This window comes from Plodia interpunctella, chromosome 9, assembly GCF_027563975.2.
Source record: "Plodia interpunctella isolate USDA-ARS_2022_Savannah chromosome 9, ilPloInte3.2, whole genome shotgun sequence".
Classification (NCBI taxonomy): Eukaryota; Metazoa; Arthropoda; class Insecta; order Lepidoptera; family Pyralidae; genus Plodia; species Plodia interpunctella.
The window spans coordinates 8,304,222-8,318,239 of NC_071302.1; the positions used below are offsets into that span (position 1 = coordinate 8,304,222).

The 14,018-nt window shown below is 36.3% G+C and overlaps 1 protein-coding gene across 4 annotated transcripts in view; it reads left to right on the forward strand.

The window, feature by feature from the left end:
* The first annotated feature begins 1,113 nt into the window (after positions 1 to 1,113).
* Positions 1,114 to 14,018, forward strand: part of FER (FER tyrosine kinase) — a 35,432-nt gene continuing 22,527 nt past the window's right edge. For 2 of the 4 annotated variants that reach the window (XM_053749781.1, XM_053749784.1), the window contains exons 1-2: positions 1,119 to 1,613; positions 3,553 to 3,743. In XM_053749781.1, coding sequence (XP_053605756.1) covers positions 1,418 to 1,613; positions 3,553 to 3,743 — 387 coding nt within the window. In that variant the 5' untranslated portion in view covers positions 1,119 to 1,417. Of the gene's footprint in view, positions 1,614 to 3,552; positions 3,744 to 14,018 lie in introns of all 4 variants that reach the window. The other 2 variants (XM_053749779.2, XM_053749780.2) reach the window with 2 other exon arrangements.

Genomic DNA, 14,018 nt, shown 5'->3' on the forward strand with positions numbered 1-14,018 from the left:
GTCGCCGAATTCTAGGACAGATGTCGACATGAATGCGCGAACATTGCGTAGTATGTATGAGTGCTTATCACAATGAAATATCAGCAATGTATACCGAATTCGCCAAAGTTCGGCGAACTCTTTGGTGATAGTGTGTAGCATTCATTGGATTTGGACGGCTTGGTACATTTTACATGCAACATAGTAAACTTTTTACAAACTTTAACTTGCAACGTATGTAAAACTAATTTTATTCTTGCCACTAAAAATTAAGCAGTTCTTTAGGTACATCCGATAGAAATAACTGATATTATCACATTTTAAAGAATACCTAATTTAATTTTATTGTTGGCCAAAACTGGTAACGAACAAAGATCGCTATTTTTCTTCTTTTCAACTGCCTACCAACCAGCAGTTTCGATTGCAGCAATAAAAGCTTGTGTTAGTTACAATGTGTTTTTTAAATATAAAATAACAATTATTTATAACTATGTATGTATTTACTGTGTGAATTCCTTGATAGTAATCGACATTTTGTTTGGGATAAAAAGGAGTTAAAATAAATTATGCATTTGTGAATACATCAAGCTAACTACTATTTCAAACATTTTCATATAAAATACGCAGTCTCATTTTGGTCCTTCGATCCGGACACTGTAATTATATATTTTTGTATTAGGTTTACCCCGCTAAGCTCTTTTTATTGCTATTATTTTGTTACAAGTTACAATTAAAGATATATAATTTTTTCGAAAGCTATTGCGAAACAGAAAATTTATTTCGACCAAGATAACAGACGGCTAAGAAAGGACACAATATTTATTATATGATTATTAATACCATGATTATTAAATTTCCTATTGTTAATTATGACGAAATAATTTATATATGAAATAATTAATATACGAAATAATTATAAATACCTACCAAGCCTAAGTACTTATCGTACATGGCCGTGTCTGGCACGGAAGCTTTTCCTCCACGCCTCCAACTTCATATCTAGCAGTATAGAGGTAGAAGCTATCTCTTACTGGCGATTCGTCGATACTGTGTTGAAGATTAATTTCAATCCTAATTGGTATTGTTGTAAGTTCTAATACCAAAGATTATCGGCGGGCGCTTGAGTCGAGCTGAGCCGAGCCTTCTCCGCAGACACTAGCGGCATTCAGGTCGCTGGCCGCTGCTGTGCGCACGTCCCGCGCGCTCCGTTCAAAAACTTTGTATCAAAACCGTTTTTTGCGCTTATTCATCCACAGCCAGCCTTTCGCGGTTAGCACTAAAAAACGTATTCCAACTGACTCGTTGCTTTCCTTTGTCCGGTCGAAAAATTATTTTATTGGTGGATGACGTTGAGCACGGTGCCGGTGATAACGGAAAGTGATGTGAAATGTGTTGTGTTTACGTCGCGATGTGTGTGTAGTGGATTGCTTTGTTTACCATGGGGTACGCTTCGAGCGGGGCCGGGCGGGCGGCGCACGAGGCGCTGCTGGCCCGCCAGGATGCGGAGCTGAGGCTGATGGAAGCCATGAAGAGGAGCCTCCAGGCCAAGATGAAGAGCGACCGGGAGTACGCCTTAGCCCTCTCCGCAGCGGCCGCGCAGGGTCAAAAGATGGACAAGTGCGAGGAGCTTAATGGTAAACGCATTGTCTTATTGTTATGTTATATGATAATTTGCATCTCATTAGCATTAGCTACCTACCTAATATTTAAATTATTGGAAAGTCCTTTTACGTTTACCTCACGAGGGATGCTGGAGCGTATGCGAGCATATATAGGTAATGTATGTGTTTTGCTTGGTTCATCCAATTGGATTTGTCTTTGAAACCTGAATTTGTATGTAGGTACCCGCATCTGGCATACTTTTCGTATCAAGTTTACTAGTCAATGGGACTAATAGAACGAAGTGATGCTTAGATGATTTTGAATGAGATATACCTAAACCCGTTTAGAAATATAAGTGGAACAGAATATATATATATAAATATAGGTCTGGGACTGTTTTTCTTTGAATCTTTGATGTTAGATTGTTGGGAACCACCGAACATTAATTATAAATATCCAAATAAGTAACATACAAGTAGGTACCACACCATAATAATGAGACTATACGGGTCTACTAGTAAACGCATACCTACATTTATTATTTTTTGTATTTTCCTTAACAACAGCAAAACTGAAACCTCTGTTACCTAAAGATCCAATGAAACGATCTCTTCTCTTCTCTAAAAACACGATCACACATCTAGTGTAGTACCTACCTTTGGGTGAACGGGTATTTTAAATAAGTTATAATTTTTGTCATGTGGATTTTCTTATGCCCACGAGCCTAACTCATTATTTAAATAAGTCAATGTTATGTATGTCATGCTAATAAACTTGGTAGGTAGAGGTACATGATTACAAGTTAAAATATATTTCTAATTCAATCATTTATCTAAATGATTGAATTATTTTATTCTAATTTTTATAGAGTGTAAAATAATTTTAAAGGAATAAACGGGGAAATGTGCCTAGTTAAATTAGTTAGTGTGTCAGTAATAGTGCAACAAAAATCCACATTCCTTCATTCGTTAGCTCCGAAATCAGCTCCCTTTTCTGTGCAGTCGCGTAAATAAAACTGTAAACAACTAAACTATCTTTACGTCTTCATCTGCGCCTAGCTCCCTCCCTACTGCCAGCTCATTTATAGGAGCTGGCAGTACGGAACCTATAGTCCTTCCAATTTTCTCTCACATCTGATCCTGGTTAAATTCTTGGCTCAAAGCCCAGGGTCCGCTTGTGGTCCTTCCAATCTGTACATAGCAGTTACGTCATGGGCTGATCACACGAACTAACTAACGCTCAACAGCGTTAGCAGATACTTTACAAAATAAAAACTAGAAAAGACTTGATTACAAATGAATAAAAAAGTTGGTAGTTTGTAGTAAAAACATTGTTGATACAATTTTGCGTATAAATACTTAAGTATATTTTTGTGTTTTGCCCTTCAAACTACACCAAAGGTGCCTTTATCCGTTTAATATCATTTTCGCTACGGATCTGATTTTTTATACATTTATAAACTCAGGATGTATAACATAAAATATAACGAAATTTCAGCTTTATCGACGACGCCCACACTACAAGTTGAAAGAGCAGGATGTAGATTCTGCTATAACATTAAATTAGTTAATATCGCGTCGTAATCTCTTTCTGATTCCCGGTTGTTTCATCAGACATATAAAGCACAGGGTTCGCTGTTCTACCTACCTTTTATTCTTCTTCTCTTCTTGCCTTCATCAGGCGGTAGACATTTGAAAATCTAAACGCGGTGTTAACTTAGGTCATGTAAAATGACCTGATACCACTAATAATAAGTTGTTCTGCAGTAGATTACTGCCTGTAATGAGATGAAATCAATTTTGTCAAGACGACAATGGAAATAGTTATACACCTTGTATGAGTTCCAGGCGAGCGAATCGATAAAATAATATATGTGTAGTTCTTCTGACCACAATTTAATTTTATGGCTCCTCCGAATTGATATTAGAAGATATTCTTTTCTTTCCAATAAACTTGTTTTCTTTCTTCCAGGATCAGTGATAGCTTCGGCTTGGCGCACCATGACGGAGGAGTGGGAGAACACCAGTCGCCTCATCAAGGCCAACGCCGAGGCCCTTGAGTCCCGGGCCTTGGATCGACTCACCACACTCATGACTGAGAGGCGGAAAGCCAGAAAAGCGTACCAGGAGGATCACAGCAAAATATCTTCTCAATTCTCACAGGTAAGCCAGATTACTGTTACATTATGTAAAACTTGAAATGCCGAAGAGATTTGATGAATACTCAAGAGTTCTGACCGTCGTCGCAGTACTTCCTACCTAAGTACTTTGAAACTGAGTTTGCAGTGCATTTATAGGTAGGTACGTATTTAGTAGTATTTAGTTATTTGTGTTTTGTCTCGTCTAGTTGAAATATATTGGGGTCAATAGAGCTTGCTGTGAATTAGAACAATCTTGATTGATCAATTTTTTTAGGCATAGACTTTGGATCATGAGCACTCACCGAGTACAAGTTGACAGTAATGTTATGATGATAAAGCCTTGAAGTTTCCTGAAAGTAGAATGTAGACATGTACGGAATGAGTTCTGGACATCTATAAATGTATCATGCATTATCACCGTGTCGAATCACGTCTCGATGTCGATAACAGTTGCTAGTTGTGACTCATTGAATATTAACTGCGGCTGCGCTGCGTTGCAGCAGTTGCGGCTGTTGAGGAAGATAGAACACGTCAAAAATAGTTTGCTGCAACATTTTTTATTGATTTTGTTCTTAATTTTTCATACTATTGTTATTTCACATGCTGGAACGGACATAATTTGCTTATGGTTAAGACTCAAAGGGACAAATAAAGTAGATTTTTTTTCTATAAGTTATTTTCGTAAAGAAAATAATAATATGCATATAATACTCAAAAGTATGAAGATTTCAAATATTATTCTATGGTAAATCTTGAAGTCAACTACATACAATATTACGTTACGTAATGAAACATTCGCATTGGCTGTATAAATAACCACAGTCGAGTCTGGGTCTAATCGCGTTCCGTTACTGCGACCGGTTTGCTGGCTCCCGACGCTTCCTATCGCAGATCTCCTAGAACCAACATAATTGTTTGCAGCAGTGCCAATGAAAGAACTGGGCCGAGGCCGGTTTCCTAGCTCTTTCTTCAAGTAATCACAATATGTAGGGCAGTGGGATCCACTTCACGGATATTGATTTACTTGGAAGTAATTATTTCAACTTATGCAGTAATGCGAAGCAGGATCTACGTTTCTTTTTACATCTTCAGGAAAGCGTCGGAGCTTAGAGACCACTTCCCTATTATTTCTTCTCCACTTCGCACGGTCTTCGATATCCTTATTTAGTAGATCATTGGCCTACGTTATTTTAACGTGTAATCAATGAAACTTTATAATATTTTACTTTTACTAAGAAAACCGGCTATTCTGCAATATATTTCGTGTTGCACAGATATCATTACGGACGCCACAACTATCCGAGAATTGGGCTCGTTGCCAATATTTTTTGCAGAGATGTAAATAAAACAGCGATATTGGCGCCGTCCAGTTAGCACACGAACAAATACATGCACGCATCTGTTGAATTTTCAACTGGAGTTTAAATTTAGGGTGAAGCCCTGCAAATACCTAACGCCAATTTGTGTTCTGAATGTGAATCGATAACATTACAGTAAAGATTCGCTAGTGCCTGAATTGTGATGTGACTAATGTTTTAGAAAGTTTGGCAAGAACGCCGTGCTCTTGACTTTCAACTGTAAGGACATTTGTATACTTGAATGTATTGCTTTAATGAATGACTGACATTAGGCTAGGAAAGTGTCGATCTCCTAATATTCATCCAATGTAGTAATGTACTAGCAGTACTGAGACATCTCACATGGGCTTATTTTGAAAAGTCTTATTTAAAAATAAATATCTTCAAGAAAAAATTAACGTATAGGTCACAACATATCGATGATGAACAAAGTTCACGTTACATCTTTTATTTTATGAACAAAATGGAATGAAACTAGTTTACAAGTTGTTCACTCAAAATTGCAAATAACACAAAAACCAAGTTTACCGTAATATCCTAAAAAGGAAAGCAATCTTTGAGATTGATCAGTAAACACTGGTCGAGCACAGATTACGGCAGGCTGGACAAAGTGAGAGGTTTGTAGACTCCGCGGTCTCTCGTTCTGACGCAACTTGGCGTCAGATGGTGTAGAAAAGGATGTAAGACATAATTCTGTGATTTCTAAACGAGTCGTGTAAACTGACGCTCTGCATTGGGATTGGTTGCACGGCACCTGTCATCGTTCATTGGCCCTGTGCCTGCGATGCGGCGCGTGCACCACGGATTTCTTATTTGCCTTTTTTGTTGCTATTATTTTTGAATAGCTTTTTGGAGGTTCTCTAAATTACTTAGAAACTTCAAGGTATTTTCTCATTACCTACCTATTACGACGTATTTCCCCCAAATTTGCCTTGATTTTACCTGAGCTGCGTTATAATGATCTTCAATTCCGTGAAGCCGAAATTTGGTAAATCACTTCTTTTGTCCTGAAAAGCGGCACAACCGCCTCTAATGAAGGTTAACCTTCAGATGCTGTTGCTGTCACAGTGATGGTGTAATAATCAGCTACGACATCCGGAAAAACCAACGGCGATGTGTCAATAGCATCTTGTTAAGTAGCGTGTGCCGGAGATGTCCTAGTTACTATTAAACCAATACACAAACAGATGGAGTCTCGCGAATCGGTCTGCGTTGCTATAGAAATAAAACTGTGATCTGGGTCATAGAAATTGCGAATCGCTGTACTCGTAGAGTTTTCCATGCAGCTGTTGATATTTTAACCTAGTTAACTTCAAAAATATCAGGTTCTTTTCATGCCGTCTCGTAAACAATGAAGACATTATAGTTGAGAAAAGAAAGAGACATTTTAAAAAACTGATTTGGTAACTAAGTAGTTTTATTAGGTAGTTTGAAGTAATTTTATTAAATGTTTTATCTTAGTACATTGTCTGTTCGAGGCAGATCATAATCTTACGGCGCCCCTTTCCCGCATCTTTGTTCTGACGCATATTTATACTGATGACATGCTTTTAGTATTGTCTCTAAAACTAATAAAAACTATGAAATAACTTTTGATCAAGCTTTCGCCTCGTCTCGCTTCGGCGTTGTCGTAAATACTTGAATGTTTGCCAGCATGCGTCTAACTATCTTGAGACTATCGGCTACTGCAAACAATAAATTAAGGGAACATAATGAAACAGGTTTCATGAAAACTCACTCATGGGCTCGTTTCACGATAAATAGGCAGGAATATACCCACCCATATGTAACTAATATTGCATGTTTGAGTAAAATTAGGTATAAGGCTTTCTGTGAGCGCCATGAAAATCCTCCTGTCTTCGGTTCAGTTCAACTATTACTCACATGATAACGGCTAACATTACATTGAGTAATTATTATCAAATAAGCATGTGACCACAGATGGCTGAACAAAATGGCGAATATCGATAGCATAATTAGATACCGGTTTAACCGAATTAAGATTGTCCCATTGTTGCGCAAGAGTGGAATCGTTTCATAGTAGGAGGTGCGGAGAGAAACTTGCCTATTACTATTTTGTATCTACTAGATCGATGCCAAAATTGGGGCATTTCCTACAATGTTTTATTCCAAACTAAACTAATAATGTATTTTAAATTTTAATTAGTTACAACTTCCTGTGTAGAAAAAAGCAAAGTAAGTCATTTTATCTAAACGTCGGGCAGCGGGCAGGTTAAAGTTAACGTCAAAGTTGAGTAATGCAACCCACTCTAATTGACAATTTTTGTAGTTTTGCAATAGTACTTCGCTGCGCGCGCTCTTGAAGAAAGTTAAGGCTTCAGACAGCTGACTCTATGGAGTGAAATCATTCGATCATTCGTCGAGTAGTGAAAGTGTACCGCCCTGTTCGTTATCTAATTCTGCTGGTCCGGCGCAGGTTGGAAGGTCAGATGTCTGCTTTGCGGATGTCTCGGCTCCAGATGATGCAATTGAAGGTATCTTCATGGCTGTCACTGTAAAATGGTAAAATTATCTAATACAGTAATCAGATCTAGTAGATGATGGAATTTTATCAAAGGGTAAAATCTCTCAAAGATCACTGAGGATGTATGCGATCTACTCTATGGTAAGAACCTAGACTGTTTTCGTTTTACTTGTTTACCACGATAAAAAAGGAATCAGTAACATTGACATTCATTAGAATTAATTAATTTAAATTTGGTAATTAATTAACGTTAATTGTGAATGAAAACTGTCACTGATCATTTGGTTGCAAGCCAAGAGACGCAGAAGGTTAGGTAGATTAGAGCAGTGAGGCCAAACACGCGTAATTTTTCAGTAGTGAGTAGCAACTTCGTCGAACTTTTTGTTGTTGTAAATAACAATATCGAAAAAAGATTTCTCAAAGAATTAAATGTCTTTTAAGTATTTATTTGTATTTATTGATTTAATGAATATACATATAAGAATAAAATATATATATATTAGTCCAAGCCATTTCCTATCCTATTTGAAATTTTCTCTAAAATTTCCTTTAATTATGCTAAAAAATTCGTAAGGTCACTGGAGACAGAATTCATTCAGTCCTCAGATAAGAACCAAAGAAAGATTAAAAAGAGAATCAAAAATGAATGCGACACCGAGATCCAGGAGATGCATCTTGGTTTAACTAAATGGCTGTTAATTAGGTTTCGGTGCTATGATTTGTTGTGCTTTCCAAAAGAAAGTACTAACTATACAAGTAAGTAGGTAAAGGTTGTCTTGTTGTAATGTGAAACACTTGGTATGCAAAATCGATTTAACGCGGATATTCACAGTTCATACTCTCTAATGTGGATTCACCGAAGCTTTACTATTGAAAACAAATTTATACAATATCTTCACTGATTACATATCTGGACAAATGCATCGGTTGCTTGTACGCGTATATTCTAAATTGGTTCAACATGGTTTCTTTATATAGATATATTTCTGCACCAAATTTATCGGAAAACTAACATTCATTATCATCAAAATACATTACCGTCTTCTAGTGTGTACAGAAAACATGTTTTCAAGGAAAACACTGAAATCTTACGTCATACCCACTTTTTACGACCACCAGCTAGCAAATTAAAATATTTTCACAAATTTGACGGCTACCACCTGACACGCGTCTGGTATGGTTGAGGCGGTAACTCTATTAAAGTTTGTCTTCTGTAGGTACGGCCGGCTCCATACGTCCATACCTAAATTAATTGTGAACGTAGATTTTATTACGACACTAGTACCAGAGATGTATGTACCACCGGATGCAAAATTATGCAGTTTTCTTAAAATTCCAAGTTATGTTTGATTGAAATAGTAATTAGTTACGTGAGTATCACATTCAGATTCATGTCCAAAATTATGGAGAGATTCAATAGAAGACATTTGAATTCTTTACACTTTTGCTTTTGAAGCTGGTATTATATGTATATATGCACAATTTCACGTAGGCAGGTTATTTTACGCTATAATTTATCTCAGTCCTGCAGGTTAGGGGCGAATTAATATTGTTATAGTTAATTTATACAGCTAGCCTGGCGCCATTTCTGCTTATTGCTTTATCGGCTGGTTTCCTCCAAACGATATGCTTTGAAGCCACACCGCCACTTAATTTAGGCGTGATCTGCTCCGTGGCCGCCTTTTTCCGTTGTCCATTATGTGCCTTGTTTCGAGCCCGTGTCCTTCTTTAGGCTGCCCGAGCATTGGCGCGCATCATCATCTTTTAAGCGAGAATCGACAAACGTTTCATTATCGTCCTCATCCACGGCCTTAGGTTTCTCACTGGTGAGTGCATTATTACCTTACCCGATATATAGCCATCATCCGCGTAAATTCGTATACTTCGAGTCTAGGTCCGCTACTTATCTGTACTGTCTATATTAATGTTATTATTATAAATATTATTCTTCTAATAATATATTATTCTTGAGTGACATGGGGTACTATATTATCCTGATATACGAAAGCGAAGTTGCGGGTTGCAGCTTGCTTTTTATAGGCCTGCTTATGTCAATCACTCTTACATGGATTATACCTCAATATGAAATTATTTTAATCTTTTAACTCACTATGACATAAAGTTAGTCGCCAGTGAGCAATGAGCCTTTTTTCCTCGCTCGTTAAGACCCACTACCACTCACCTGTTATTTGCGTCTGCGCCGGTAACTTTAGAAGCTACATCTTGCGTGAAATTATACTCTTTGCCGCCTCTTCCACAGGGCCCACGCTGCAGTTTATTTAGGGCTTAAAATTGCTTATTTTTCTAAAGTGCGTTTATGCGTCGAAAAAATAAATTTTACCCAATCACACACTTTTTATCTAAGAAAAAAAAAAACAAAGAACTATTTGCTTAAGACTAAGGCAACTAGTTGCTAAACAATAATAGAGCAGAATAAAGTTTTTGTAATATAAGGAAATGGATTCTAAGAAAAAACTTAAACGACCCGTTTTCAATGAGAATAAGTTAAAATAAAACTGTGTTCAGATGTAACTAGAATAATAATACGAAAGGCAAAGTAACTTTTGAAAGGCCATCGAGAGCTTGCACAGAACAATTTGCACCATTCAGCGTCTTTAACTAAGATTCAGATTTTTTCACCTAATCGGAACGGAAATCGCGTACTTTCGGGATAAAAAGTACGATACGGTACGGTAATGTGTTAATAGAAAAAAAATGGGCTTCCTCGATAGCAAATTTCATTAAAATTGGCCCAGTCATTGGACCGTGGAGATATAACAAACATAGGTAGGTAATTACAATCTTTCGCCTTTTTAATATTAGTGGGATATGTAGGTACTCCATAAATTTCATAAACCATTTATTATAATATGACTCTTCATATCTCTATATGATTTGTTGTTTTGCTTCTTATTTTGCCCTCTGTTACCTATTTGTAATATGTATTTCTTTCCCTGGCATTGTCTGTATATATTTCAATTTTTAAAACCCCCATCTTTCACTTTAATCTACCTTCTTGATCCACGCTTTTTCAACCACTTCAGATTGTTTACCTTCCATAAGTACCTAAACAAACGGGGTATGTCATCTGTATTGTCTGCTTGCTGGTTGACGGTACCTTGTTTGTTTCAGTTACGCTTCAATACTGAATCAAGTATTCAAGTGAGCCTGCGTTATTGTAATTCAGCTAATAAACCAGGCATCTCGTGTGTTATTGATCGTCTGGGTCATTAGGTGCGGCAGGCGTCCGTAATTCAAAATGCATCTCCTGGCGTCCGACTTTGCTCTGCTATTAAAATATTTAGAGTACAGAAGCGAAAATAATGTCTTAGTGTTAAAAACCTTTAACATAACCATGTTATTATTTATCCCCATTTATCATCAGCAACATCGCCTCCGCTGTGCTAGAGTGCTAACGTATAACCATATACCTACCTAGATGGATGGATAAGTAGGTGAGCCGTGAGCTTCATGCAAAACCACCATTGGTGTGTTTTAACGATCGCTGATTCCTAATATCAAACTAATCTTTCTCGTATTGTATTTACAAGTCTATTTGAATAGAATAGAAAATAAAACCGAATCAACCAGCCAGTTATTCATCAAGTAAGTAGACCTTATACAGAATGTGGCTTGTATAAAATATATAAATGAGCTATTTTATTACATTTGAAAAATGAATGATATGATTATGGTGCCACATTTCATTCTTCGTTAATTTCTGGCCAGCATCATCAACTAACTCGAATTAATTGGGATGCAGAAATAGATGCTGACGAATTTTGTTGGAGTTTGCACGTTAATGCGCGTTATTGTGCAAAATATTTTACGGTGATGTCACTGAATAAGTTTTCCATGGAGTTTCCCTCTTCTATGCGAATTTCGGGATGAAAGGAAGCTAATAAACCGTTGTTGGACTACCAATTGCAAAAAAAAAAACAGAAACCGATAGAAGTAACCTCAGTCCTCCAAGTAGTAAGCCTGTAAAAAAATAACAATAAAATTACTCGTAACGTTCGTCCTTTAGGCCCCCTGCCTTGAAAACGGTTTGATACTGATGTCATAGCTGTACAAAGTCGAATGGTTGGCACTCGCTCAGGCCACTGCTTCTTGGAATCACTTGCTCCAAATAGTTCGTTGCACTGTCCACTCCGGTCTTGCGTTAACGCATGCGCTTTATTTGTCCATCAGTAAACTGAGATGGACTTTCAAATCTTTATTTTTCTTCTCATAATATCAGTTGTAAAGATGACTACTCATCTTTGTCGGCGTATCAAAGGGAACTTTTGAATAAAAATCAGAAAAAATGTAAGCGGAAAATAAATAGATATTACTTGGCATTTAAAGTAACTAGCTACTCCAAATGCATTCCCATTGGGTTTGATATCTTTCTTTTATCGTTAAAAATGGTAATTTGTTGTTTGAACATGATAATTCTAAACACAATATTTAAAATACAGTGGTCAAGATTGAACTCTCTAAAAATATCGTCTTGAAAATTGCAATCTATAAGGTCACCTAGTTCCAATCAAGAGTTGACGAATGAAGTTCGTGTTTAGCCTGACACAGCTACTATTGACGTCTGATCAGCTGATTAACGACAAATTGTGTAACGTATTGTTTCAACTCGGCACGGCACACTGCGCAGTCGTGACTTGATAGACAGATTTTAATATAATTTATTTTCAACTTCACCTTTGCGATGAATACTGCAGTTTATTTTGTATTAACCCTAAATATAATAAGTACACTGATAATTTCGTAAGCTAATCTTAGCTAATGCTACTAGATCTTCTAGATATCAATATAAACCCAAATATTCACTTATGTGTTGATATGGTATCTAAATAGACAATAAAAAATGTATCAGTCGTCGATGGAGAAATTTACAAGATGTAAATAACTGACAAAGTAAGATTTACTTATACTAAAAATCAAAAGTGTTTTATTAAAATATTACTTATAATTATGATATTGCCTAAAATACCAATGGTTCGAGACTTTTACTTTTTATGCTGTCATTATACCAGAGATTGTTATAATCAAACTTTGCATTATCCGAAAAAAACAGTTAAAAATCATAACATGTGCTAATGACGTTTTGGAAGATCGGAAATAACTACTTAAAATTTAATGGGCTTTAAAAGCCGCTTAATCCATGCTCCCTTTCGATCATTATCACATTATCAAGCGATAATTAACAAGATGATAATGATATAATAGCCATAACAGCCGAGATTATACGATAAATAGTCACACACTTGTGAATTTTTCGTAACTGCTCGTGACATAATGAAATTGTTTTGAAGTGGGTCGCGGCGCTCGCCGTGGGAATTTAAATCACAATTCAAAGAATTTATTCTAATGCATTATTATTATTTCCTGAAATGAATGTCATATTAAAAGGAACTGACAGGTGGCCTGTTACTTCGATATTTGTCATGAAAATTCTACAAAAATTATTAAGAGTACCAAAATTCTCACCAGTATCACGCTCCCGGGTGCATTGTCACGAATACTTCGTCAATTCAGATGTCAACTAAAAGGTCAATTGGCAATTTCCTTTTAAGATTGGCATTGTCTAATTGCTTACTTGAGCATGCCGTGTTTGCTCAGTTAAATCATGATTAATAGTCATTTAGGCGGCTTTGTAGCTGTTTGTTACCTAAGGACTTTCGCACATTTTGATCGGACACATTGATCAAAATTCTGAAATTGAAAAAATTATGTGAATAATATTATAGGTATATACATAATGCGAGAAAAAATTATAGGTAAAGAGACTGTAAAACTTCTTATTTAAATATTTACGAGTAGTTATGTCATCAATACATATAATAAAACAGTAGAAAAAAATCCTGTACATTGAATATTTACATAAAAACAAAATTTTTCGATAGAGTCATAGTAACAGAGAAACAATTTGAAATAAAAACTCTATCTGTCTGTATATCTGTATGTCTGTCTGTTTGTACATGCATGCTTCGGAACTACTGGACGGATTTGAATGAAACTTTTTTATTATATAGCTATTAAGCCTGGGCATGATATAGGGTATAAATGATTTTGAAAACTGGAACACCTGATTGAGAACAATGATGGTACAGCTAAACTATACGAAATATAGAAATTATGTCTTAACAAAAGTTGTTCAGCCTGATGAGCAATTTCTGTTGAGATATCAAAATCGAAGATCTGGAACACCTGATGTAGACCCATGATGGTCCAGATAAACTATAGAAAATATAGAAATGACGTCTTAACAAAAGTTGTTCAGTCTGATGAGCTTTTTCTGTTGGGGTATAAAAATTGAAAATCTGGAACACCTGATGTAGACCCAAGGTGGCACAGCTAACCTGCAGGACATATAGAAATGACGCCCTAATATAAGTTGTTCAGTCTGATGAGCATTTTTTGTTGAGTTGAGTTGTATAAAAAATGAAGATCTAGAACA